The sequence below is a fragment of the Triturus cristatus genome, chromosome 6, assembly GCF_964204655.1.
Source record: "Triturus cristatus chromosome 6, aTriCri1.1, whole genome shotgun sequence".
Taxonomy (NCBI): Eukaryota; Metazoa; Chordata; class Amphibia; order Caudata; family Salamandridae; genus Triturus; species Triturus cristatus.
Window position 1 is genome coordinate 1,741,359,061 of NC_140589.1, and position 22,500 is coordinate 1,741,381,560.

The 22,500-nt window shown below is 49.8% G+C and overlaps 1 protein-coding gene across 1 annotated transcript in view; it reads right to left on the bottom strand.

The window, feature by feature from the left end:
* Nucleotides 1–22,500, bottom strand: part of NVL (nuclear VCP like) — a 444,777-nt gene that overhangs the window by 366,256 nt on the left and 56,021 nt on the right. Inside the window, exon 6 of the mRNA XM_085612998.1 lies at nucleotides 19,180–19,452. Within this exon, the coding sequence (XP_085469124.1) occupies nucleotides 19,180–19,452 (273 nt within the window). The remainder of the gene's footprint in view (nucleotides 1–19,179; nucleotides 19,453–22,500) is intronic.

The window sequence follows — 22,500 nt, forward strand, 5'->3', positions numbered from 1 at the left end:
ATAAGAGCCACTCAGGGTACACGCGCGACTTATTTCTCAATTACCTCTAATGACTGCATGCGCTCCAACAAATTTATGTGCCCTTTATCTACAATCCTTTCTTCATAGAATTCTCGAAATGTCTTTTTGTGCACAAGTTTTATCTTGTACTTCTTTGTCATTCTGTAACAAGCATTTGCAATACAATAGGTCTCGCATTTACGCGTGTTTGAGCTATTGACATTGCAAATAATAATGCCCTTTATTTTAAATTCTTTTTTTTAAACATTAATAAAATGCATTATTATTTACAATGGCAATAGCTGAAACTCTCGTAACTGCGAGACCTATTGCATTGCAAATGCTTGTTCTTAATTTTTGTGCTTTCAATCTACTGTCAGTTCGAGGTAAAAACCGGTGTGAAACTGATGGATGATCCCAGAAATCTATAGGTTTCTGAAAAGTGAACAAAAGTAGTCAAGATTCTAAATTCAGCAATAGGTCTTTTGTGTAGATCTCTTACGGTTTTTTCAAAGAAACTAAGTGTTGAAATGAAAAAAAAATATTGAAAATGAGCAGGCAAAAACTGCAATTGGTGACAATGTCTTTATCTGTAACTTCTTGTTACAATGAACAATTTACAAAAGCAATTTATCATTATGTCCGCTAGACCATTCTGATCGCTGGGATATATACTGTTTGTAGGCTGTCCAAGAACCCAAGTTACCCAGAGCCAACAACCTTAAAATGTTTTTCCATTGTGTACTGAGTATAGTGCAATTCATGCAGCAACATGTAAAGAGTGAAAAATGGGTATGAAGGAAACCTATGTATTTCTGAAATGTACACCAGATACTAATACAGTGGTTCTTTGTAATGCTATCAATTTGGGGTTACCCATACTATTGTGATTCAGAGGGCATTTTGCTAAATGTTTTAGGCTTACATTTGGAAGCCACAAATGCAGAGATATCCAATTGATAATAACAAATGTTTTACCATTCTGTGTTCCCACACATCTCGCGATAAAATAGTACCTCATTCGCAGGGCTGGGCCTAGCGCCTGAGACACAAAAAGCTACAACCCCAACTTAGAGACATCATATTTCACCTAGCAGAATCCACACTTTTTTTTTTTTTACAATATGCGTAGCTGCCGATTTTGTGCCCTAGCTCTCCCGCAACCAAGGCAAACCTACCATACTCAAACATTTCTGGAAACTAGACACCTGGAGGTGTCCAGGGTGGTGTGACATGTGGCTTTCCCCACCAGGACTCCTTTTGACCATGGTGTCAAGGGTTACTGTTGCGGGCACTAGGCCCAGCCACACGTGGGGTAGCATTTTTATCAGAACAAGTTGGGGGAACGCAGAGCGGTAGGAATTTTGTGAATCCCTGCCGATTCCAAAACTTCACATCACCGAAACGCAAGGCAAATGTGCGATTTTTAGGTAAAGTTTGTGATTTGCAGGGCATTGTGGGTAAGAAACCGGTGTGGGATCCACACAATGCACACTACCTCCCCTGTGAATCTAGTTTTCTGAAATGTCTGGCTTTGTTACATTTCCCTATGTGGATATCACGCCCTGGCTCAAATGCCACCGCTATCCCTATTGCAGATTTCTTCATGCTGCATTTTGGAGCCTATGTGTTGCAGGAGTTAGTGTCAGCCACACACGTGGGGTAGCATTATTATAGGGACAAGTGGGTGGAAGACTGGGTGGTTGGAAATTTGTGATTCATCACACATTAAGGAATTTTCCTTCACATAAATGTGAGGAAAATGCATAATTTTTGGCAAGGTTTGAGGTTTTCAAAGCATTGTGGCTTGTCGGTTGGTCGGACAATGGACTGGAACTATCGCTTTTGGGGTTCCCTCGAATTATGGCTATGCTTTACTGATCCCCCGCGCTGCCCCTGTCCCCGTTGACCAGAGTGTTTTTTTCTTGCCTGGAGGGTTGTGGGATTACCACAGTTGTGGCAGCATCTACTCTGAAGGAAAGATGCTCTTCTGCGCTACTTCATTGAAGAAGGCAAGAAGTTAGGAAGTCAGAATGTTGTGTAATACTCTGCGGGGAATCAGTCAGGACCGGGTGTCTTTCCGGAGGCCATCGCTGAGATAGCGGCCCTAACCTCCTCAGCCATGAAAAACGAGTTTAGTATTAGAGCCTCAGCGCGAGGCAGGCGAGGGAGAGGCACATCTTTAAGAAACTGGGAAGCAGAATCAGAGTCTGCCCAAGGGGACAACGCGTATAGGTGGCTATGATAGTGGACAAATGTTTTTTCTATCTCCAGGGGAGTATGGTAAGTATTACCAAATGGGTCTGTGATTTCGGGCACAATTCTGTGGGGCCGCAGACGAGAAGACAGCCAATATAACAGCTTCTTGTTTGTGTCCCCTCATTGATTGACCCTGTCCAATGTGGCACGCCAGGTGCTTAGCAGCCTCTAGGGATTGGAGACGGATCTCTTAACGCAAGAGGTTTAGTGCTGGGGGACTTCACCATGAAGGTCTGTCGCAAGGCTTTCCTCCAAACGGAGGGCACGAGCCTCGAGCTGAGTGATGTGGACGGAGCGAGCTATTTCCTGCGCACAGATTCTCCCCTTGGCATATCCCCTTATAGCAACCATATTGGTGGCCTAGAAGGTGCCAACAGAGCTGATGGAGCCTTCATTGCATTGAAAATAGGCCTGCAACTCAGTTCAAAGGGCCTGAACAGAAAGCTTATCTTGAAGATACCCCGCGTTAGGGTACTGGCCACTTCTGGGGGAGCCGTGGTGAAGGAAAAGGGGAGCATAATCTGATGTACCGCAGGGGAGGATCTGTGCATGTGATAAAGCTTGACAATCCATGGCCGGCAAGAGGACACGTTCTATGCGGGAATGAGTATGGTGTGCTGCAGAGGTATGTGTGAATTGATGTTGTTGGGGGTTCCATATCCTCCACAAGCTGCAGAGACCAAACGGGGTCACCCAGTCAGAGAGGTCGGGCCCAGGGTACTCCAGCTCCTCTACTTACATTTGCCTTTTTAATGTGATTTTGTAGCCCTGCAAGGAGCATCAAATGTCCTCTTCTTTTTATTAGGGCTTCAAGTTCAGCCTCAAGATGTTTTCTTTTCCTCTCTACTTTGAGCAATTTTCTTTGTTCGTCGAGCTTTACTTCGACGCAGATGCTGAAGAATTTTTTGATGCCGAGGTTGGCAGCCTCTTGCTTCGGAGTCGACAGAGTGCTCTTCAACCTCATCATGGCTCCTGTCATTGCGGATGGCATCAAGTGTACTTTTGCAGACGGCGTCGAGCTGGCTTTTGCCGTCTCCTCCCATGCCTTTGAGTCTCTCTCGAGGCTGAAGCAGGTTTTGAGGGTTTGCCTCCATGTGTGTCCCATGTCCTGCATCCGTGTGGCTCCTTGGGCTTCACTCTGCCCTCTGCGTCTACAATTTCAAAGTCATTGCTGGTTTCTGCAAGTCCAAGGTCTTCGGCTCTACTGAGTCTCTGCTCTGAGGAGTTACTTTTAGTCTGTGTTCCTTCCTCGCCAATATCCTGTTGCTCTCGCAGGTTGGACTCTCGAGGATCTCCTTAAGCTCTGGCTCTTCTCCTTGGGTTTCCTCTGTTTCCAGGATGTGTTCGTTGTCTCTTACAAGCCCAGGTCTTTTAGTGTCTCCGACATTCTCTGTGGTGATGCCATCGCGTAGTGTGTCCGCCTCTGCTTCTGCCTTGCCCTGATGGTTTTGGGCAGGAACTCTGAGCATGCCGCACAGTTCTCTGCACTGTGGTCTTTAGGGAGGCAGAGGTTACAGACCGTAAGTGTGTCGTTCTGTGCCTATTTGTTGTGGCACTTAGGGTAGAATCTAAAGGGGGTATGCCCAATGCCCCTTTCTCATTCTCTGAGCACGTAGTTTTCTTAAGTCTGTCTTCTCACCTTGGTGTTTTTCAATGTATTCTCAGTGGTCTCTTCTTCCTAGGGGTCACCATCAAACCTCTTCCCTCGATGGTGATTTTCAGTGGAAAAAATATTTTCTTCCTGCAATTCTTTCGTCCTCTCCTTTAAGCTTCCAGACCCAACGGCGGCAAAAAGAATCTGAAGATGGCAACTGTGTCAAGGGATTTCTGGGCAATATGTCGGTCGTCACACAAGGAGGGGTTTAAACCCAAACGGTCGACGACGCCCACGAAAAAAAAAGAGAGAAAGTGACTTCAATGAGACTTTTCTGGGCCCAACCAATAGATGACCAAATAATGCACAGCATGCAAATCCATAAAGGTTCACACTGAAAACCCACTTTTTTGGAGCAGAAACCCAACGAATTGCTTTGGAAAGAAAAACATGTGGGCGGAAAAATCATCTTGGATCACACCTACCAGAAGAAGGTGCTTGGGGAGTTGGCAGAGCAAGAGTTGACAAGTGAATCAAGCGATCAAAGACAGGAGAAAAGTCTGGTGAGTGCAGGTTATGCTACAGGGGATAACCTGGGTGGGTTTTAATAAGGTGTGTCCATTGTGTCAAAGGTTGCAGGAGAGGTATTGGTCTCATTAAAGGCAAGTTATGAAAATCTGAATGGAGCAGCTGCAACATACTGAGATTGCGAGATGGTTGGAACCATGTCATTCTAGAGTTTTAGGGAAGTGAAAATAGCAAGACAGATGTATAGCTGCTGGAAGATTGAGAGTTTGAGTAAGGCAATAAATTCAGCTGTTTAGCAATTTGTGTATATGGTTGAAGAAGTAAGAGCTTTAAAGGACAGGGTGGATGGTACACCTCTGAAAAGGACGATCTGATAACCAAAGAAGTTTTAGGGGACACAACTGTATCCAGCAGACAACCAAAAGAGGAAAAGCTTAGGTGGGCTGGATGTGACAGTAAATTCAGTAAGAGAGAAGAGATCAACACTGGAGGTTGTCTCAGCTAAATGAAGGAGTGTGATTTTGGACAATACCTTGTTGGTCGTAAGCAGGGACTGTAAGAGTGTGGTGTGCGGCAGGGATTGGCTTTGAGTGATGCAGTGCGGTCTTGATAACTGAACTATTTGGACTGGTTTGAGGTAACACAGGGCAGAGAAAGGTTGCTTGTAGTCCGATAGGTGGCCTGTGGTGCAGGTTTACTACAATCAGCAAAGTTGATTCCCGACTACAAACTTTAGGATGGGCTTGGCTGTGATTATCAAGGGTTGCAAGTTAAGCGCATCAGTAGCGATGCTGTGGATGTACTGCTGATCCTAGGATCGGAATGAGAGAGTCAAATATGTCTGGAGGGAGTGAGTGCAGTGGTGAGGCCAGTGTATCCAGACTTGTGAGAAGTTGGCCTGATATGTAGTGCTCACTATTCTAGTGATCACTGTGTATCATTCCAAACGACCCTTATTGATGATTGGTTGTAAGTCAACCTTTTAGACCAGCTATCCTAGTAGCGTGGATACGAGCAGTCTTAGGCTAAACTCTAGAGGGCGTGTTAAGCCAGCTGTTTACCATCACATATACCCCTTGAACACCAAGCGAAAGGACACCACACAAGTTGTTATGAAAATAAAGGATATTTATTTATAACAAGACTACCCTGGCTCTTTATGAGTCAGGGAGCTAAGCACAATACAAAACTCTTAGGAAAATACTTCTGGTTGCACAATTTACACAAATGCCCGAGGGCACGAAACCATTACACTGCAAGTGGAAGGGGAGAGGTTAGAAAGTCTAAAGTTACCGATTCCGGAGTGATCCGATCAGTGGGACTTAAACGAAAAAGGAACGGGACACTTGTAAAGCGAACCTGCGATGGAGCACCGAAATGCTCGTGTTACCTAGCCCAGAGGCTGCGGCTGTAGAGGGTTCGGCAAGATGTCGGAAGTCCTCGTTGTAGTCTCAGGAGCCTGAAAGAAGGGTTGCTGGCAGGCGACCAGTGTCGATATTCAGCCAGATCCAAGCCTGGATCGGTGATAAAGAAAACCTGAAAGCAGAGGGGACTCAGTTCTCAACCGCTAGCCAGCGATCGTGTGGGTACCAGGAGGGTACCGGTTGAAGTCACCTCGACCAGGTGAGTGGATGACGTCGGACTCGGCTGTTCCTCGGACCAGGAGGCGCGGTGGCGACCAGGATGGAGGGAGAGCTGTCCCACGAAGGTGTCTGCTGTCGATGATGCTGGGCCCAGGAATGGGGCAGCGGTTCTTGGCAGGGGCAAGCCCACGTGGTGGAGTCAAGATGGCGTCGGGAGTGGACTAGGAGAGTCCGTGGTACTCCTCTGTTGGAGGGGAGCAAGAGCCAGTCTGGAGCAACCAGACTAGTGATGAACAATCGTGGTGCGTCGTGAAGAGGGCCACAAGCCGGTCAGCCAGTGGTCGAACAACGCGGTGAACAGCAAGGAGCGGAAGGGCCCCCACGCAGATCTCGGGGATGCTGGGGAGGCAGACTTCGATGCTGGAGCTGCTCAGGGTTAGGGCTTCTCAAACCCTAGGTGCACTCACTCGAGGGTCCCTCGGTGGGCGTGCTAGATAAGCGTCGTGCAGGTTCTGAAGATGGCCGGTCCCGCAGGTCTCGTCACACCTACGACTCTCAGCTGGGCTGATGAGGCAGGTATTTTGGGCGCCATCTTTGTTTGGGACACCTCAGCCAGCGGCGGCCGCCATCTTGGAGCGGACTCGCACGCTCAGGGCTGATTGGAGAGCCTATTTAAAGTCGCTCCCTCACGCGCAGCGTGACGCGCAGGTGGGCGCCTTCGCTTAGCCTGAGTCGTGCCGGAGTCCTGCCCGTCTGCGCCCGTCAGCGTCCCGGAGGCGACGGGGCGGCGGGGGAAGCTGGTCCGGTGACACACTGGCTGAGATGATCTGTTATACCTCTGTGATGTTGCGGGATTTGCGGGGCCTCTCTAGCTCCTGCCGGTCCGTTTTCCCGGGGCGATTTAAGGGTAAACGCCGTTGTCCGTGTTGTGGCTGGACGCCTTTCTGGACCCATGTTAATGTTCCTCGCCCTGCAACGGCTGGCGCACAGCATCTTTGTTTGCTGCTGAATACAAGGTCGGTAGGCTGCCATGCCCTGCATATTTACGATCTCCTTGTTAGGGAAAATCCCCTTTGCCTGCTACTTACCGAAACCTGGTTGGGAGAGGCTTCCAATCCGGATGTCTTCTCAGCCATTCCTCCGGCGTACAATATCTTCCGGCAGGATAGAGTGAAGGGTAGAGGCGGGGGAGTGGCGGTAGTGGTGAAAAAGAGCGTTTCCTGCTCAGTTCTTCCTCTTAATTCCATCGGGAGCGCTGAGTCGCTCGCCTTCACGCTCAGACTGTCCCCGGGCCAGGCCCTGAAGGGGTTGTTGGTCTACAGGCCACCAGGCCCTTTGGGTTCCTTCCTGGAAGATCTGCAGACAGCTGTCTCTGAGTTGGTGCTGACCTCACAGCACTGCGTCATGGCTGGTGATTTCAACCTCCACCTTGACGTAGCGGATGACTCGGATGCGGTCAAACTGTTGGATATTACATCTCCACTGGGATTGTTACCGTTCGTGTCGGGGCCAACCCATGAGAAGGGGCATACCCTGGATCAGGTGTTTTCATCTGTCCCTCTTACGGAGGTTGACACCCTGCCGGTGCTCTGGTCCGATCACAGGCTGATCAGATTTTCGGTGCTGGAGAGTGCGCGGCCGGATAACAGTGCCTCAGTCTTGTCTAGACCGACCTCGAGAGCGCTGCACAGAGTGACACCTGACATGCTGGAACAGACGCTTCTGGATCACCCATGCTATCTTTCGGGCGATCTGGATAGCGACACTGAGGCTCTGCAGCGGTGGCTCATTGATAGGCTGGACGATCTGGCCCCCAAGGTAGCCCTCCGATCCACGGTGGCACGGCAATCTGCACCATGGTTTACGGAGGCTCTTCGTGTGGCTCGCAGCCAATGTAAGGTGGCCGAGAGGGCCTGGCGACGTTTGTATGATGGGGAGGCTAAACTCGCCTACAAGGCGGTGGTGAAGGCCTACCATCGGGACATTCTGGGAGCTAAGAGGGACTATTTGGCTAGGAGGATCGAGGCATCCGCGAACTCCTGTAAGGAGATCTTCACCATTGTGAAGGAGTTCACGACCCCTAGTTCCCAATCGCCCCCTCTAGTTTCTTCAGATACGTGGGCAGGTGATCTGGCCAGCTTCTTCACTAATAAGATCAAGGCGATTCAGGCCTCCTTTGTGGAAGGACCGGAGGATGGAAGCGGCGTCACCGGGGCTGGGTGCGGATTTCCGCACACACCGACGGCGGTGCTGTCTGATTTTCCTGCTGTTTCCAGCGATGTGTCCAGGCAGCTGTTGGCCAATTTGAAATCTGGCTCGCCACTTGACCCCTGCCCCGCCAAATTTTTGGCTGGGATGGCGGAGGTGGTGAATCCGCTGGTTAATCCCATCCTCAACGCCTCGCTGAGGGAGGGGAGGGTCCCCAGCTCTTGGAAGAGAGCGATGGTGATCCCCCTCCTAAAGAAACCGGGTCTCGACGTCGAGGTTCTGGCCAATTATAGGCCAATTTCACTTCTTCCGGCCCTCACGAAGATCACGGAAAAACACGTCCACGGTGTCCTGTCGCGCTTTCTGGAAGCTAACAATCTGCTCCATCCATCTCAATCCGGTTTCCGTCCTAATTTTAGTACGGAAACGGCATTGCTAGAGGTCACTGAGATCATCAGGGAGACTCTTGATGTCGGCGGGAGGGCGATGCTGGTCATGTTAGATCTATCGGCGGCCTTCGACACCGTCCCCCACAGGGCGCTCTTAGCGAGGCTTTATGACATCGGCCTTAGGGGGACGGCGCTCAGGTGGTTTACATCCTTCCTTGAAGGCCGCCGCCAGACGGTCTGGGTTTCCCAGAGCTCTGCCGAGATGCCGCCATTGGGAGTTGGGGTTCCACAGGGATCTGTGTTGAGCCCCACGTTGTTTAACATCTTTATGTCCCCTTTGGCGGCCTTGGTGGAAGCATATGGGGCCCAGATCATCTCTTACGCCGATGACACGCAACTCCTCTTCACATGCGGGAAAGACCAGGAGTTTGATGGAGGGAGAATTCGGGACTGTCTTACATTGGTCTTTGACTGGTTCCAACGGAACAGTCTAAGGGCCAACTCGAGCAAGTCCGAGGTTCTGTTTTTTGGTTGCGGTGTCGATCCGGAGTGGCAGCATTGGTGGCCGTCCGACATGAGCCCTCCTGCACAGTCTTCCTTGGTGGCTAAAAACCTGGGTGTCAAGCTGGACAACCAGCTATCGCTGCGAACACACATTCTGGGTCTGGCTGGCACCTGTTATGGAATTTTGAAAATGCTCCGTAAATTCCTGCCCCTGCTGTCTGAGGAGCACAGGCGTATTACTGTGCAGGCTCTCGTCGGTTCGAGGCTTGATTATGCTAATGCCCTCTTCCTTGGCCTCCCTGATTACCTAGTTCAGCGCCTACAGATGGTACAGAACTCTGCCGCCCGGGCTATCTTTGGCCTGCGTAGACGAGCCCGAGCTTCCGGGCTGCTTCAGGCGCTACATTGGCTGCCTGTCCGGAAGCGGATCCAGTTTAAATCCCTGACTCTGATGCACAAATCCCTGTTTGGATCAGGGGCTGGATACCTGCGGCGGAGACTAGCCTTCTATCGACCAGTCCGCTCCTTGCGCTCGGAATCCCTTTACAAAGCGGTGGTCCCTCGGGTGAGGAAGGCCCGCACGGGAGGGCGCTCTTTCAGCTGCAAAGCCCCACAGCTGTGGAACTCGCTTCCTCTTTCGCTGCGCAGCACTGTCAATTTGTTCCAGTTCAGGAAGAGCCTGAAGACCTGGCTTTTTAATCTTTAGGCTGTTCTTATTGCTTCAGTTTCAGTTCTTTTTCTCATTCTTTTGCTGTGTTGTGTTATTTTTATTCTGAGATGCAGGTGGAAAGCGCCGGGACACTCTTTTCGAGCAGCCGTGCGCTATAAAAGAACGCTGTAACATAACATAACATAACATAAAAGGTCAGAGATGGCAGGGACTCGGGTCTCGTCGAGCTGGGCAGTCTTGATCCGTAGGAGAGACTTACAGCAAACCGCAAGCGCTTAGGTGGTGCCTGCTGGTGCAGGGTGGCTACTCCTTAGCCACAAGGGAGAGTCTTCAGAAATAGTCAAGAGTTCCTTTCGTGGAAAGTGGTTCGTGATTCGGAGTTACCCGATTATCTGATTATCCAATTTGGGAAGGGGACTCGCTCCTACCTTTATTCTAAGAAAAGGGGCTGGCCCGTGACTAGGTTCTACCTATGGGTGGAGCCAGGAGGGGGGTGGTTACACCCCTATCCTTTGTCCGGCTTCGCGCCAGCTCAGGGGCTGGTGTGCCCCCAAAACTGGTTTGAGCCGGGCTATGCACAGTGAGCACCGGGGTGCCACTTGCAATCACCTTCCTTTCAGCCCTGCCTACCTGGGATACACAAACCCTGTCTGGGATGGTGCTAACACCGCCCTCGACAGGAAACCCTTTGTCCAAGCCCCCTTTGCTGGAAGGTCCCCCAGCAGCAGGAGGTCAGACTTGTGTCTGGTGGCAGCATCCATTTTGTGATGCTGAGGCTTGCGTCAACTTTAACCGGGGTTCAAGGTTACTTCCATGTCGTGTCCCTCTAAAAGGGGGGAATGCTAACCCCGTCGCCGGGACTGGCGAGGGGTTCGTATTCCCATTCGTATGACACCTTACTCGACATGTGTAGGTGATGCGATGCCAAAGTTAGCAAATAACCGCAAGGATTATAATGCATTAAAAGTAGTTGGCCCGGTTCACCATGGAACGGCTATTAGGACTTGGTTCCGCACGCCGTCGACGGGCTCAGCTCGCGCCAGAGCACCGTCCCACATGATTCCCTGCACTCTGCCTTCAGGATTGATAAGGCCTGCCATAGGAGTGACTGATAGGAATCCATGTGTCCATTTTAGGGTTAGGTGTAGGAATACTACACCTACAGCAACGGGTGATTACACCACGTGGCCCCAGCTGTCGTGCAGCCAGTTGTGTCAGATTTGGGCGGCCATTCCAGGGGTGGCATAATACCTGCTTCAGCCCCTGGTAGGCCCTGGGTACACCGATGCCCTGGATACCTGTGGTATGCTGAGACAGGGACTGACAAGGCGGCCCAGTTCCAATTAGTGGATGCACCTAATGTACATGTGTGTTAATTTTCGAGAGAGAACAGCTAGGCTGTGGGTCTGATTGGCAGGCCCACAGCCGGAGAAAGTCGTAAACCAATGAAGCAAAAGCAAAAAAATCTGGGTGATCATAGGATTGCAGACCCTACTCTCCTACATGACCCCCCCCCAAACTTTGGGACAATAAGCTAACCTTGACCAGGTGAGTCTTCTTGCTCTAAGTGGAAATACCTGGAGAGCCCATCTGCATTGCCATGATCAGTGCCAGGTCTATGCTCCACTGTGAAGTCCATCCCCTGTAGGGAAATGGACCACCTAAGTAGTTTGGGGTTTTCACCCTTCATTTGATTTAGCCACAAGAGGGGCTTATGGTCGGTCTGAATCTTGAAGTGAGTGCCAAACAAGTATGGCCTCAACTTCTTCAGGGCCCAAACCACAGCAAAGGCCTCCCTCTCAATAGCTGACCAATTCTTCTCTCTGGGGGTCAGCCTCCTGCTAATAAAAGCTATGGGCTGGTCATGACCATCAAAATTCAGTTGCGATAGAACAGCTCCCACACCCAGCTCCGAAGCGTCTGTTTGGACAATGAATGGTTTGGAGTAGTCTGGACTCTTTAGGATAGGTGCTGTGCACATGGCCTGCTTTAGGTCATCGAACGCCTTCTGACAGCTTGCTGTCCACTGAACTTTTTTTGGCATCTTTTTACTTGTCAGGTCGTTTAGCGGGGTCACAATGGATCCATAATTTCTGACAAATTTCCGGTAATAACCAGTCAGGCCCAAGAAAGCTCGAACCTGAGTCTGGGTGGTTGGAGGAGCCCAGTCCTGGATGGCCTGTATTTTGCTCTCCAATGGTTGAACCTGACCCCCTCCTACAAGGTGGCCCAGGTATACAACCTGTGTCTGCCCTATCTGGCACTTGGTGGCCTTGATAGTGAGGCCTGCCTTCTGCAGGGCCTCTAACACTTTCCTCAGGTGGACCAGGTGATCCTCCCAGGTGGAGCTAAAGACAGCGATATCGTCCAGATACGCCGCACAGAAGTCGTCCAACCCAGTGAGAACTCGATTCACCAGCCTTTGGAAGGTGGCAGGTGCATTTTTCAAACCAAAGGGCATTACCACGAACTGATAATGCCCACCCGGGGTAGAAAATGCTGTTTTGGGCTTGGCCTCCTCAGCTAACCTGATTTGCCAATACCCAGCTGTCAGGTCAAACGTACTTAAGTAGTTGGCCGAGGCCAACCGGTCGATAAGTTCGTCTGCTCTTGGTATCGGGTGGGCGTCAGTCTTAGTGACCGCATTGAGGCCTCTGTAGTCCACGCAAAACCTAATCTCTTTCTTACCGCCCTGGGTGTGAGGTTTCGGCACGAGCACTACGGGACTAGCCCAGGGGCTGTCCGAGGGTTCAATGACTCCCAGCTCCAACATTTTCTGCACCTCTGTCTTGATGCAGTCTCTGACATGATCAGGTTGCCGATAGATTTTACTCTTTACGGGCAGACTGTCCCCAGTGTCGACCTCATGGGTACACCACTTGGTCTGACTGGGTGTCAGAGAGAACATATGTCGAAAGGATTGAAGAACCTGTTTACAATCCTCTTGTTGATGTCCAGAGAGGCTGCCGCAAAAGACAACACCATCTACTGATCCATCGTCAGGGTTCTGAGAGAGCAGGTCCGGGAGAGGGTCACTCTCCTCCTCCTGTCCCTCATCTGTGGCCATGAGCAAGCCCATGCCCTCCCTGTCGACATATGCCTTGAGCCTGTTTACATGGAGCACCCTGTGGGGGCTCCGGGGAGTTCCCAGGTCTACCAAGTAGGTGACCTCTCCCTTTTGCTCAATGATCGTGTGGGGCCCAGACCATTTGTCTTTGAGTGCTGCTGGGGCCACTGGCTCCAGCACCCACACCTTCTGTCCAGGCTGGTACACAGTTAGGACAGCCTTTTGGTCGTGCCAAGCTTTCTGTAATTCTTGGCTCGCCTCAAGGTTTTTAGACGCCTTTTCCATGTACTCCGCCATCCGCGAGCGGAGACCGAGCACATAGTCCACAATGTTTGATGCCGGCTTTCTGAGAGGTCTCTCCCATCCTTCCTTTACCAAACAAAGGGGTCCCCTTACAGGATGTCCGAACAGAAGCTCAAAAGGGCTGTAGCCAACCCCCTTCTGCGGGACCTCTCTGTAGGCGAACAAGAGGCAGGGTATCAGGACATCCCATCTCCGCCGAAGCTTTTCAGGTAGTCCGTGAATCATCCCTTTTAGGGTCCTATTGAATCTCTCAACAAGCCCATTGCATTGTGGGTGATAGGGTGTGGTGAACTTGTAGTTGACACCACATTCCTTCCACATAGCAGTCAGATATCCCGACATGAAGTTTGCACCTCTGTCTGAGACGACCTCCTTAGGGAAGCCCACTCTGGAAAACACTCCAAGTAGGGCCCGTGCCACCACAGGTGCTGTAGTGGTCCTAAGGGGAATAGCTTCAGGATACCTGGTGGCGTGGTCCACCACCACCAGTATAAACTTGTGCCCTGATGCTGTCTGGGGTTCCATTGGTCCGACAATGTCGATCCCCACTCGTTCAAAGGGTACCCCCACCACTGGTAGTGGTATGAGGGGGGCCTTTGTCGTGCCACCTGACTTACCACTGGCTTGGCAAGTGACACAGGAGCGGCAAAACTCCTTCGTATCTTCGGACATGTGGGGCCAGTGAAAGTGTGGAACAATTCTGTCCCAAGTCTTATTCTGGCCTAAGTGACCTGCAAGGGGAATCTCGTGGGCCAAGGTGAGAAGGAAACCTCTCAGAGACAAGGGGATGACCAGCCTACTGGTCGCACCAGGTTTGGGGTCTCTTGCCTCGGAGTACAGGAGTCCATCGTCCCAGTACACTTTGTGGGTACCTGTGGCGTTCCCTGCAGCCTCAGCAGCAGCCTGCTGTCTGAGGGGTTCAAGTGAGGGGCAGTCTAACTGTGCCTTCCCCAAGTCTTCCCTGGAGGGTCCCCCTGAGCCCAGAAACTCAACCTGACCAGGTTCAAGCTCTTGCGGCTCAGTTTCCCTCAGTTCTTTAAGGTCAGCCTCCTCGGAGACTTGATCCACGACCTGGGGCAAGGGGGAAGGCGAAGCCTTACCCTTACTGCTCCTTTTCTTGGAAGGTGTCTAGTCCGTTCTTCCAGGATCCAGCACCTGTTCAGTGGGGCATCTTTTGGCCTGTGACCTGGTCACAGCAAGGACATGTGCTGGCAAGCCTAACATCTCCATGTGAGTCCTCTGCTCCACTTCTGACCATTGTGACGTTTCCAAATCATTGCCCAACAGACATTCTACGGGGAGGTCTGAACTAACCACAACCTTTTTCGGGCCACTTACCCCTCCCCAGGAGAAATCAACAACTGCCATACTGTGATTGGTAGTGACGTTGCTGGCATTGGTCACTAGGTAACTGGTACCTAGCATGATCTGTCCAGGGTCCACGAAGTTAGGCGTCACCATGGTGACACTGGCACACGTGTCCCTGTAGGCCTGAGCCACTTTTCCATTTATCAAAGGTGTCTGTCTGTATTTGCCCAAAGTATTGGGACTGGCATCAGGGGACATATCCATATCCCCTGTACAGACAAGGACGGCCTGAGTGAGCGTGCCGACTAAGTCGTCACTCCCCTCGGTTCCCAAGGTTAACCCCACTAATGCCTTGGGAGGCGCACTACCACTGCTGACTGTACTAGGGGGCGCAGGTGCCTTAGGGGCTGCAGTGGCAGGAGTTTGCCCTCCTTTCTTGGTGCACTCACTAAACCAGTGAGTCTTACTTTTACAGTATTGGCACCACCTTTTTGACTGGCCTTCTTGAGTCTTCTTCTTCTGTGAAGCCTGACCCCCACCCTCTTTGGTTTGTTGGGGACCTGTCGAAGACTTCTGGTCATTTTGTTCGTTCTTGTTACCCTTTTGGTCTGCTTTCTTCTGACCACCCTGGTTCTGGTTCTGCTTGACCCTTGTTCTGACCCATCTGTCTGCCTTCTTTCCCAATTCTTGGGGAGAGGTCAGATCCGAGTCGACAAGGTGCTGATGCAACAATTGGTTCTGACAGTTGTTTAAAATCTGTTCTCGCATGATAAGATTGTACAATCCTGTGTAATCAGTAACCTTGCTACCCAGTAACCAGCCTTCCAAAGCCTTAGTGGCACAATCAACAAAGTCAGTCCAATCCGGAGACTGAATTTTCTGGGTGTCCCGGAACAGCACCCGGTACTGTTCCGTGGTTAGGCCGAACCCGTCAATCAGTGTGTTCTTCAGGACTTGGTAGTTGTTAGCGTCCTCAGCTCTAGTAGTGAGGAGCTTGTCCCTTCCTTTACCTTCAAAGGAAAGCCACAGTATAGCTGCCCACTGACTTGGGGGGACGCACTGGACAGTGCAGGCCCTCTCCAAGGCAGTTATCCACTTGTGGATGTCGTCCCCTTGTTTAAAGGGGGGCACTATTTTACTCAGGTGTCTAGTGTCTATACCCCTGTCTTTCTCTCTAGGGAGAATGCTGCCACCAGTGGGATCTAACCCACTTAATTTCTGCTCTCGGGCTAAGGCAAGTCTTTCTTTGGCGAGGGCAAGTTCTTCCCGCTCGATCCTCAGATTGACCTCCCGCATCTTCGCTTCATGCTCCCTCCTCTGAGGGGAAGTCATTCCTCTCTGAGAAGGTGCCTGAGAGACATGTGTATGAACCGATCTGCCAGAGCCTCTGGAGAGAGACCTAGCTCGTCCGTTCCCAAGGTTAAGCCTGCTAGAGCGTTGGCCCGGGGCTCCCCCAGTTCCATTCTCATGCCTGCTTAAGTTGGTCCTTGTAAGCCTGCCGACTACCACTGGACCTTTGTCTGCCTCGTCTCCCGATAACTCGTCCTCGTCCTCCTCCTCTGTGTGGAGGTCGAGGTCGGGGTCACCGAGGGTTCCCTCTAAGGGAGGCATGTTCCCATCTGCACTGGGGGGACCTGGGTTAGAGGACCTCCTAGCATCGTACGCCTCTAAGAGACCTATCAGTATTGCGATGGTAGGGTTAGAACCCTGGTTTAGCTTCCTGGAGGCACACAGTTGTCTCATCTCCTTGAAGCTAAGAGTTGCATATCGTGACACGACCTGTGGAGGGTCACTGACCACTACGGGAGTCCCTGCAGACTCTCCGTGGACCGACATGCTTTTCTAGTGAGGTGTAAGTGTTGCACCTACCTACACTATGGGTTTACCTACTGATCCATTGCTAAGAGTTGTAGTCAGGGTGTGCTAAGCCCTGTTACGCTACAACAGCCGGTTCAGTAGAACTCGGAGTATTCTAAGTTAAGTTATATGTACCTGGGTACTTATGTGATCTTTCACTGCGATATTCTTAGGATACGTGTGTGGTAAAACAACAGCAAGCTCAAATCCCACCGCTGCCACCAATGTGAGAAGTTGGCCTGATATGTAGTGCTCACTATTCTAGTGATCACTGTGTATCATTCCAAACGACCCTTATTGATGATTGGTTGTAAGTCAACCTTTTAGACCAGCTATCCTAGTAGCGTGGATACGAGCAGTCTTAGGCTAAACTCTAGAGGGCGTGTTAAGCCAGCTGTTTACCATCACATATACCCCTTGAACACCAAGCGAAAGGACACCACACAAGTTGTTATGAAAATAAAGGATATTTATTTATAACAAGACTACCCTGGCTCTTTATGAGTCAGGGAGCTAAGCACAATACAAAACTCTTAAGAAAATACTTCTGGTTGCACAATTTACACAAATGCCCGAGGGCACGAAACCATTACACTGCAAGTGGAAGGGGAGAGGTTAGAAAGTCTAAAGTTACCGATTCCGGAGTGATCCGATCAGTGGGACTTAAACGAAAAAGGAACGGGACACTTGTAAAGCGAACCTGAGATGGAGCACCGAAATGCTCGTGTTACCTAGCCCAGAGGCTGCGGCTGTAGAGGGTTCGGCAAGATGTCGGAAGTCCTCGTTGTAGTCTCAGGAGCCTGAAAGAAGGGTTGCTGGCAGGCGACCAGTGTCGATATTCAGCGAGATCCAAGCCTGGATCGGTGATAAAGAAAACCTGAAAGCAGAGGGGACTCAGTTCTCAACCGCTAGCCAGCGATCGTGTGGGTACCAGGAGGGTACCGGTTGAAGTCACCTCGACCAGGTGAGTGGATGACGTCGGTCTCGGCTGTTCCTCGGACCAGGAGGCGCGGTGGCGACCAGGATGGAGGGAGAGCTGTCCCACGAAGGTGTCTGCTGTCGATGATGCTGGGCCCAGGAATGGGGCAGCGGTTCTTGGCAGGGGCAAGCCCACGTGGTGGAGTCAAGATGGCGTCGGGAGTGGACTAGGAGAGTCCGTGGTACTCCTCTGTTGGAGGGGAGCAAGAGCCAGTCTGGAGCAACCAGACTAGTGATGAACAATCGTGGTGCGTCGTGAAGAGGGCCACAAGCCGGTCAGCCAGTGGTCGAACAACGCGGTGAACAGCAAGGAGCGGAAGGGCCCCCACGCAGATCTCGGGGATGCTGGGGAGGCAGACTTCGATGCTGGAGCTGCTCAGGGTTAGGGCTTCTCAAACCCTAGGTGCACTCACTCGAGGGTCCCTCGGTGGGCGTGCTAGATAAGCGTCGTGCAGGTTCTGAAGATGGCCGGTCCCGCAGGTCTCGTCACACCTACGACTCTCAGCTGGGCTGATGAGGCAGGTAAAAGGTCAGAGATGGCAGGGACTCGGGTCTCGTCGAGCTGGGCAGTCTTGATCCGTAGGAGAGACTTACAGCAAACCGCAAGCGCTTAGGTGGTGCCTGCTGGTGCAGGGTGGCTACTCCTTAGCCACAAGGGAGAGTCTTCAGAAATAGTCAAGAGTTCCTTTCGTGGAAAGTGGTTCGTGATTCGGAGTTACCCGATTATCTGATTATCCAATTTGGGAAGGGGACTCGCTCCTACCTTTATTCTAAGAAAAGGGGCTGGCCCGTGACTAGGTTCTACCTATGGGTGGAGCCAGGAGGGGGGTGGTTACACCCCTATCCTTTGTCCGGCTTCGCGCCAGCTCAGGGGCTGGTGTGCCCCCAAAACTGGTTTGAGCCGGGCTATGCACAGTGAGCACCGGGGTGCCACTTGCAATCACCTTCCTTTCAGCCCTGCCTACCTGGGATACACAAACCCTGTCTGGGATGGTGCTAACACCGCCCTCGACAGGAAACCCTTTGTCCAAGCCCCCTTTGCTGGAAGGTCCCCCAGCAGCAGGAGGTCAGACTTGTGTCTGGTGGCAGCATCCATTTTGTGATGCTGAGGCTTGCGTCAACTTTAACCGGGGTTCAAGGTTACTTCCATGTCGTGTCCCTCTAAAAGGGGGGAATGCTAACCCCGTCGCCGGGACTGGCGAGGGGTTCGTATTCCCATTCGTATGACACCTTACTCGACATGTGTAGGTGATGCGATGCCAAAGTTAGCAAATAACCGCAAGGATTATAATGCATTAAAAGTAGTTGGCCCGCGTCACCATGGAACGGCTATTAGGACTTGGTTCCGCACGCCGTCGACGGGCTCAGCTCGCGCCAGAGCACCGTCCCACATGATTCCCTGCACTCTGCCTTCAGGATTGATAAGGCCTGCCATAGGAGTGACTGATAGGAATCCATGTGTCCATTTTAGGGTTAGGTGTAGGAATACTACACCTACAGCAACGGGTGATTACACCACGTGGCCCCAGCTGTCGTGCAGCCAGTTGTGTCAGATTTGGGCGGCCATTCCAGGGGTGGCATAATACCTGCTTCAGCCCCTGGGTACACCGATGCCCTGGATACCTGTGGTATGCTGAGACAGGGACTGACAAGGCGGCCCAGTTCCAATTAGTGGATGCACCTAATGTACATGTGTGTTAATTTTCGAGAGAGAACAGCTAGGCTGTGGGTCTGATTGGCAGGCCCACAGCCGGAGAAAGTCGTAAACCAATGAAGCAAAAGCAAAAAAATCTGGGTGATCATAGGATTGCAGACCCTACTCTCCTACAAGACTCACATGAAGTAAAGTAGTTATGGAAATGCAAGGGTTTGATGATGCAAAGACATGTTTTTGACACAAGGCTTACCCCAAAAGTAAAATGTATGCTTACCTGAGCAGTTGCATTATTAGATTTTTCTTTTTCCTCCTCACTTAGATCAATAAGAATACTTGTTTCTCTGCCTCTGTTGGGAGTTTTGTCGATAAACCATCCTCCTCTAGACGTCTTGGTGCCTGAAGAAATGGCCTTTTCACTTTTGACAGCCTCCATTGGTGCAGGGGTGCTAGTGGTAGAAGACCCGACTCGAGAGGGAGTACCTGGAGCAGAATCAGGATTCCCTTTCCGATACAAGGAGAGCAAAGACGTGTTCATGTGATTGGACAACTGTATAAAAAAAACACATTGTTAAAAGACATCAAATTGTTAAGCCCACCTTACCCCTTACAGGTGCAAAACAGCTGAATGATCACTCAGAACACACAATTCAGGAGCCAACATAATTGTCATGATAAGAATGTTCAATGTGCTGTTAAATGTTATTTTTTTGACATCTCTCATTGAAAGAATGCTATAATTATGATCCAGATCCTGAAAACCACTTACATTTCCCCAGTTATGATTAGCTACGTACACATTATGCACCTGCAAACCATCCATGCTCTACTCTCTCTGGAATGTTATTCTTTAAAGAGTAAAATCAATCAAGAGCATCACTAATCCACAACCAACACTGCTGCTCAAGCACCCTTATTCTAGAGGAGCCTCAGGCAAACAGAGTAGTAAAAATACCACCCATGCTTAGTCAGACAGAGACATAAGGAAGCACCTTTCTAGTAAAAAATCTTTTTGCATATGATGGGCAAATCTGGACACGTGCTTCACTCTTGCCGAAGCCGGGAGTCCAGAAATGATTCTGGCAGTTAGTACAAGGAAACCAACTCCTCATGAAAGTAGTTTGCTGCATGAATTATATCCACACAAAAAAGTAACTGGATGATCCTAATCTAGGTGGACAGCATTATCAATAAAAGATATCTGTGATCCACCAGTGACACTCCAAACTGCTTTCTCAAATATCTCGTTTCTTGACAAGCCTTGGGTATTTATATTAGTGAAATACTATCCTTGCTGAGCCAGAAAGTGACAAACATAATTACAAGAAACACATTTACAGCATAAGGTCTAACACTATCATTCATGCTTGCCTATAATAGAGAAACTCCTGACATGTTTAACAGATGTGGGGCAAAACCTACTTGCAATCAATTAATTTAATCAGAAATAAACCTTCTTTGTTTTGGGAGCATCTGAATCTGAAACTAAGGAACTTAAGTTGAAGTAGATCTAATACATGAGTTTACTTGGAAATGTGATTGTATTCCTGGCTAGAGCAGCTATTTATATGGCACTCAGTTGTAAAGCTCGCCATTCCAGGAGCAGTTTAAGACTTTTAAAGGCTCAGAGCACATTCAGAACAGAAGCGAAAACATCTGGCTGCCATATATTCCGACAGTGGGCTTAGTTTTGAAACTAGAAAGACAACTTAGTCCCTGAAAAATAAATAAATAAAATGCCGCAAAATCTTCATCAGGAAAATCTAGATCTTTTTTAAGTGTTCCGATATCAGCCTACTTGGCAGATGCAAATGCTGAAGCACCAGTTCGCCCTTTATTTTTTTAGATCATGCCTTTCCAAACCGTATGACCTCCATGGTAATATTATGTTGGTATTTTCCTATCCTGCTAAAGACGAGATTTTTGATTCCAATGCTTCTAAACCTCGGTGTGCTGTTTAACTATGTTTTACACTGTTCTTGAATGTACAAATATACTAGGGAGGAAGGGAACCACATTGTTTACCCTCACTATCTCCCTTCTTCCTGCCATATCTTCACATGAAAAGAAAGTGTTCAAGTGTGAAAATAAACGCATATTTTGAAAGCTGATCCAAAGATGTACGAAAGTACACAGCAGGAACCAAGCCCCTGCTCAAAGTTAATAATCTTTTCTTCGGCAGCACAGGACATGAAAGAAATGGTCAATAGAAAGCTGCCTGGTGTTTACAAATGCACATCAGACTTCCACTTTTTAGCAGTAAATCTATAGTGTATACCCAGATGGAGAACTTGCGTTATAACAAGCATTTGCAATGAAATAGGTCTCGCAGTTATACGAGTTTGAGCTATTGGCATTATAAATGACAGTGCCTTTTATTTATGTTTTAAATAACCAAACTTAAATAAAAAGCATTGTCATTTACAATGCCAATAGCTCAAACTCCTATAAATGCGAGACCTATTGCTTTGCAAATGCTTGTACTGTAAAGTTAACCCCATTTAAATAAGACTGTAGCTCAGTGCGGCAATGTAATCCCGTATTCGCTGCCTCGGGTTCGGCTTTGATCAGAACAGCAGTAAGCATTTATGCAGATCAGGCGCGTGTTACTGTAACTGTTCAACAGTGCAGAATACAGTAATGTTTGTGTCCACTTCTCTGCTCGTCCGCATGGACAGTGCTCCCGGGTAAATTCGCTGGAAGGCTGCCTGCCCAGAGGAAGTTGTAAAAGTCACATACTTCACTATTCGTCGCTTCCCTCTGCCCCCTGCGTCACCCCGCCCTCCCAAGATGAAAGGAAGCGGACATTTGTTTAGAGCTTGTAAATTCCGAACCAATTGCCCTGCGTCCCTGAATGTGAAAGGGCCTTGATAAGATCTGCTTGTAAGCCTTTGTCTGGAGTGTGCTGCGTGTTAACACCTCAATGCAGTGGAGGGAGCCTCTTCTACTGCAAGCTGTTGTGGTGGCTCAGATCAAACCCGGGATAGCCAGATCAGAGGGATTTTAAAACAAAACAATAGGTCTCGCCTTTCATTAAGTTAAAGCCATTTGCTTTGCTATACAATACCATTAGCAAAGCAAATGGCTTTAACTTAATCAAAGGCGAGAACTATTGCATTTTCAATGCTTGTTTGTAAGGGAAGCAGAAGACTGAAGGGTTTGAAGATATACAACTGTCATTTACAACGCCTAGAAACCACAACGTGCCGCATGATGTGCTGTATGCAAAGCTATTGTTGTGGTGTGCTCCTGCGCAAGTCGAGTCTCGGGACCCAATATTGTGTGCGATAGTGCACTCCAGAGCTGAAAGACACCCCTCACCCCACTGTCACCCAGCCCCGCGTGTTTCCTTTCTCATGGGGCGGGAGCACGCAGTATATAATCTCTACATCCATTCTTTACATGAAAACACTTCAGTCACTTTAGAAACATGTAGCTCCGTGTTTAAAATAAGCCCCAGGCGCTAGATCTGCTAAGGCACTCCCATTAACCCTACTGTGTAACGCTGCCCTGAAAAGGTGCGGCTTCTACTAAAGCACAGTCCGAGTTGGTGCAGAAAAAGTAGCCGCCTGAAAGGGTTAATCTTCCTGCGCAGCTT